The sequence below is a fragment of the Notechis scutatus genome, chromosome 4, assembly GCF_049901735.1.
Source record: "Notechis scutatus isolate UNSWTSFEM ecotype Mainland chromosome 4, rNotScu1.2, whole genome shotgun sequence".
NCBI classification, from domain to species: domain Eukaryota; kingdom Metazoa; phylum Chordata; class Lepidosauria; order Squamata; family Elapidae; genus Notechis; species Notechis scutatus.
The window spans coordinates 72970117-72976116 of NC_142012.1; the positions used below are offsets into that span (position 1 = coordinate 72970117).

General features: G+C 40.6%; 1 protein-coding gene across 1 annotated transcript; it reads left to right on the forward strand.

The window, feature by feature from the left end:
• Positions 1 to 2166: 2166 nt before the first annotated feature.
• On the forward strand, positions 2167 to 5104 carry CHCHD1 (coiled-coil-helix-coiled-coil-helix domain containing 1). The gene is made up of 3 exons (XM_087963748.1): positions 2167 to 2351; positions 3092 to 3210; positions 4703 to 5104. The coding sequence occupies exons 1-3, from the start codon at positions 2207 to 2209 to the stop codon at positions 4802 to 4804; spliced, it is 366 nt and encodes a 121-aa protein (XP_087819874.1). The 5' UTR covers positions 2167 to 2206; the 3' UTR covers positions 4805 to 5104.
• The last annotated feature ends 896 nt before the right edge of the window (positions 5105 to 6000 follow it).

The window sequence follows — 6000 nt, forward strand, 5'->3', positions numbered from 1 at the left end:
ACTGGTGACTGGAGCCCAGATGCCTGGAAACTTGTCACCTCTTGGAGAGATTGCAAGAGGAGAAGGAGCCATAAAAATTCCAGTTCAGAAAGAAACTTCCTGGGAAACTTTTCTAAGCTAAGTTCCCAGAAAAAAAGGGGGGGAATTAACATGTTGCTTCTTTGCATTGACTAAATCCACATCAGAGTAAGGGGAAGGGTTCTAACTCCCTTTATCTATGCTGTATGCCTGGAGGCATATTAGACCCTGCTTTGACTAGTACCTGGATAACTTCCTTTTCACAATAAAGAATTCCTCTTGAAGTAACCAGTTTTCAGAAGTTCATTCTTATTGTTTGAAGGGGAGAGAGTCTGGGCCTTACAGAATGTAAATATGGAAATTTTCTATTGAAGAATGCAAGAATAAAGCTATATATCCACCATCATAGCTAAATCTGTAGATTTCAAGCAGCTATGTATAATGTTCTGCATGCTGGAACTCCTCAAATAAGTTTTAACAGCTCTTTAAATGAAACCACTCAGCTATGGAAGACACATGATTATGTTGAATGACTGCATCAATAAATGGCAGCCTTTCTCTTCAAAGATCAAAACTCTTACAGGTGTGAAATTATAGAGTCACAGTCTCCTTTAACTGGAAGAACAATGGATTTGTAAGGAGGTTTGAATCATGTACCCCCCAATAAAGCATGACTGAATCCTACAGATCTTAATGCGGAACTACATTGCACTGACCTCATTGGTACAGAGTTCAAGAAACCCTAACCATATATTTCACTGAACAAGCCAAAGACGGTCTTTCCTTTCAATAAGGCTATAATCCTAAAATAATGTAAACATGTAAATAGAAAAAATCATTTTATATAAACAGAATAATTTGAAGAACCTGGGAGGGGAAAGAAACAGTGACACCTATTTTTTCTACTACTGTTTTTAACACTACTATACAATAGATAAGTAGATTTATGGGTAAGCCTAATCCTTTCACATACCGGTAGGTTTCATAATATTGTACAAGAATAAATCAAACCTTGTCATTTAATATTAAGTATGTATGTTAGACACTCAGGTGATTTATTTCAACAACATATACATAGTTGTTTGTCCCTATATAGTTTGATAATATAATTTAACTGTGATTATATGGGAGACAAAAATAAAATAGTGTTTTCTGGGGGGTTTTATAGTAAGAAAACTTTCAGAAATGAGAAGGCTGTTCATCATTAAAATATTATTAGCTCAAAAGTTTAAAAGCAGCCAAGCCTTTAAAAATTTAAACATACAAACACAGAAACCTGATGGCAGAAAATATATCCAGTGAGGCATAGTCTGCCCTTCGAAGGGTTTTTTTAAATTGTCTTTTATTTTTTAATTTTTGTCGGGCGATAGACATTGGTTCCAAGCTCCCACTTACTCTTTCTAACATTACTTTTGAACTTCCCTCTTGTCCGTTTAATATTATGCCCCCACGTTCTTGATTTTTGCTTAATATTGAAAATACTGCCTGAATGTAGACCAGGGGTGTCCAACCTTGGCAACTTTAAGACTTGTGGACTTCAACTCCCAGAATTCCTCAGCCAGCAAAGCTGGCTGAGGAACTCTGGGAGTTGAAGTCCACAAGTCTTAAAGTTGCCAGGGTTGGACACCCCTGATCTAGACCCTTATTCACCCCCTTAATACGTTCAAAGGTTTCAATCCTGTGCCTCCTTTCCCTTCTATCCTCCAGGCCAGGGCTCTCCAACCTTGGCAACTTCAAGGCTTGTGGACTTCAGGTCCCTTTGCTGGCTGAAAAATTCTGGGCGTTGAAGTCCAGAAGGTCTTAAAGTTGCCAAGGTTGGAGACCCAGCTCCAGGCTGCATTCAGTTCTCTTCACTGGGCGCAACGTCACTCCCATCCCCCGGCCGACGCCAGTCCTCGCGCCCACACCGGCCTTCCAAGGAGCCCGCCTGCAAAGGGGTCCCCACCTTCCTCCTCCTTCCAGCCGTCCCCCTCCCGAGTCAGTTTAGCTTGGAGCCTCATGTTCAGGATCCGTCCGCAGCTTCTTGACCCGGAGACCTCCGGCCAACGGCGGAGCTCACAGAACTCGTGGACAGTTTGGCCCCCGCTGGCGCAGGTCCTCGGCGGCGGCGGCGGCCGCTCTTGAGCATCGGAAGTTGCGGCTCCATGGTACGAGGCCAATCACGTGGCGGCCGCCCTTCCGCTGTGCCATGGCGGGCCCGCCTAGCGGCTTATCGCTCTGGAGGAGTCGCTTTGGGGATCTCGTGGCGGTCCCGGGCAGGCGTCGCCCGATCAAAGCGAAACTGCCCCTGGTGCTAGGCGACCGCGTCTCGAACCGGCGCCCGAAGCTCGGAGGTAGGCGAAGGCGAGCGGCGTCCGACGGTCCTATTTTATCCCGCCCGGGCGCTTGGTTTGCGGTGGGTCAGTCGAACTAAGCGAGGGTACTTTTCGAGGTCCAGAGGCTGTCCTGCTATGAAAAGGGGGGTCCGCCAGGGAGGAGGCGGCGGCAACTCACATTCGTACGTGCCCATCCCCTTACCTGGAGTCCAGATCATCTTGACCAGGGGTGTCCAACCTTGGCAACTTTAAGCCTGGAGGACTTCAACTCCCAGAATTCCCCAGCCAGCTTTGCTGGCTGGGGAATTCTGGGAGTTGAAGTCCTCCAGGCTTAAAGTTGCCAAGGTTGGACACCCCTGATCTTGACTTTACCTGAGTATAGATATTTGAACAGAATCATCCGTATACATTCCCTTATTTCTCAACCTGCGCAAATGTTAAGGCGCGTGGACCAAGCTTACCTCATGTACACATGTGCTGACATCCTACATGCGTGTACCGGTTCACACAGCTTCGACCGATTCCGCTAAAACCTGCCTGATCGAATATCTGTCTTGTGCCAGGCATTACATACAGGGATCTGGCCCACCTTGATCAGATGTCTTTCCATTGACCAGTGACTTTCTTCCCATTATAGATACTATTTAAGAATTGGAATAATAGGTTGCGATCAGGGCCTGCTGTGTGTCCTTCTTTGTTTTGTGTGTTTCTATTGCAATAGATTCGTAGAAACTATAAAATACTCCTTTCTTTTACAGAGGCAAGTTGTGTTACAGAGATGGCATTGATGATGGCTTGCTGGAAGGCAAATGAGTTCAGTGACAGTGCTTGTGCAAAGGAGATTACTGCATTCTTTGAATGTGCAGCAAAAGCAGAAGTAATTGCATTTTATTTTTCCCCAATATTCTACAAAGAAACTGTTGTCCATATATATTGAGCATGTAATGCTTTAGAATGACCCAATTGTTTTAATTGCATAGTATTTTATTTAAAATTCCTTTAATAAACTTTCATCTAATTAAAATGGGCAGCAATGATAATTTAGCAAATATAAGCAGAGACAATTGATGCTTCAAGGTGCTGGTACTAGTGTATGAAATCCTAAATGAATTGCTCTTGAAATAATTTAAAATACTTGTCAGCCAGGGGAACTAGTCAGTGTTGATACTGCTGGATCCCATAATACTGCCATTTTTATTATTAAAATGAGAAACAATACTAGGATAACATAACTTGTCATTTCTATTGTCATTTCTTCATTCAAAAAAGTCTGCTTTAACTCTTTGTTATCCTCACTCTATGAACCACTTTTTTTAAAAAGGCAAAGAACTGTACAAACTATTTTGAGCTCAAAGTAACCCTGGGAGGTGCAATTTGGAAATATTTCTGTGTTGGCTCAGCTTGGAAATGACTCAATTGGGAATGTTTGTTTTGACCTCACTAGTGCCATGATGAGACCACTTGCTTCTGGTGATGTTGGAACATCCCAATTTAAGGTCTAAATTATATTTTTTGAAACTATTGGTTTCTGCTATCTTTTTCTAGAACCAAAAAGTTAAAAATTATCCTTTTATTGGGAGTATGTTCCTTGACATAGGAGAAGACTAGCACAGAGGCCAAATGCTCAATCCTCAAACAGCTAACTTTACTGCTAACAAAACAAAACAAAAATGGAGGAGGCATATGCCTAATTGCTTAACTATTGTTACAAAATAGAATTGAGAGAAAAAGTTGGAAGTATGCCATATCCCCAAAATTGGCTTTGGATATCTGGGAGATTGCATGCAAGTCTCATTCCCATACTAAGGGTACCATGAAATCCTTTGTTTCATTAAATCCTAAAATTGGAAGTAGTCGTGATGCTTTGTAAAAAAAAGAAACTTATTAACTGGTTAAAAGAAAAATAATTGCTGAAATTGTCCATACATTACATATTTGCTTCTCGTTGGTTTCCTTGTGGTTATAGAAAGTATGAGCTAGCTGCATTAAGTCAAAATAGTTTATATAGAACACATCTTAAAAGTCATATTGCCATTTCTGTTTTTTCTGTTATATTTATTTGTAGAAAATAATAGATTCTTAAAAAACAACTAGCAGGATAAGACCAAACTAGTCACAAAGTGTGACCAAAATAATATATTTTTCTCATATTCCTATGAATAGATTTTAAAAATTCAACTACGCTACATTTGCCATAAAATTGTTAGTTTGAGTAATAAATGAAGAATAATAGACTTTTGACAATACCAGTTCAGTTTGTCAAAATTGACTCTAGTCATTTAGCCATTGGGATCCATAACATTGGAAAAACCACTGGGAATTTACATTGCAGTTCAATAACTGCATAAATTTATTTGTGTTCTTTTCAGGCAAAGAAAAAGGCAACTCCAGAAGAATCTTCAGGAAATCTTGATTCACAACAAGTCAACAAATTACTTGGACGATACCCAAATATTACACACCATTATTAACAAAAATTGTTTCTGTCATAACTGGTTATTAAAACCTGAAATTAGCTCAACTTTGGAAAACTCCCCCACCCCGCTTGTTAAAACTGAGGAGAAATAATCTTCAGAATTATATCAGTGACTTTGTCTAAAAAGATCTTCTGCCAGTAAGACCGAAGCTTACATTTTCTCTGATGTGAAGGTTCTTCAGGCAGAAAACTTCCTTATGATTGTTCAGTTATTGTCATATTGAGTTATATGAAATAAGATCTTATAATGAAATATGCTACATACATACTAAAATTAAATTATAAATTAAATATATAGTTCTTTGTGTATAATCAAGTTCTTGCTAGTGGAGTAGGTTTTCTCTTCTAAACCCTGGCTAAAACAGTGTTTCTGGCCTACAAGATGAAAATTAGTAGATTCATGAGATCTCTCTCCTCTGGATCTTTCTTGGGAGCAGCACTTCTCTAGATTGTCTCTCTTTTTTTCCCCAGTGGGAATGTGACAGTCAGTTGAATCCAGTCCCCAAGGAGCTTTCACTTGAAAGTACTCTCAACTAGGAGCTCTTTCAAGTCCTGCTTCCAAAACTATTCATTGCTAAGTCCTATGAGTGCCTTGACATTTGTGGGATGAAGCTTTGAGAACGGAGGCACTTTGATTCTCCCTAATAATTGTGATGAACCGGAGCGTAACACAAACGTAACAAAATTCAGAATGTAAATAAATGTCCTTTAATGCCTCCAACTTGGCCCCACTGTTCAATAATTCTCAACTGGAGATAAAACTTATTCAAAAATAGCCTTCAAAAGAAAGCAATACAGTCCAAACTTAAAGAGCAGATAGAGGTAAATAAAAAACCAAAACAAACTTCAATGAAGGAATTTCCACAACGGACCAGGATAAGTAATTACCAACTTCAAGGAGATCACAAGGCACAGTCTGTTGGATGGATGCCAACCAAGATAACTTAAGCCCAAAATAAAGCACACTTTGCTTCTGGCAAGGCTGTATTTTAACTGTCTCTCTTATATACTATTCTCCCCAGCTGCAAACAATGAGGGGGATCATGGCCACTTCCTCTCTCGTAAGCCAAGTTGTTTCCTTCTCTAGTTCTCCCTGCGTGTCCTAGGATGGGCCTGGTTCTTCTGCCCTTCCCCAGCCTCCTCCACAACCTCCAGAGCCACATCTCCACTCCCTGTCGGTTGTTCCTCCTC

Bases quoted from the DNA above. Each gene is read 5' to 3' on its own strand.
- CHCHD1 (XM_087963748.1), top strand. From the start codon at position 2,207: ATGGCGGGCCCGCCTAGCGGCTTATCGCTCTGGAGGAGTCGCTTTGGG. The intron at 2,352-3,091 runs GTAGGCGAAGGC...TTTCTTTTACAG, and splicing joins CCGGCGCCCGAAGCTCGGAG to AGGCAAGTTGTGTTACAGAG. The intron at 3,211-4,702 runs GTAATTGCATTT...TGTTCTTTTCAG, and splicing joins AATGTGCAGCAAAAGCAGAA to GCAAAGAAAAAGGCAACTCC.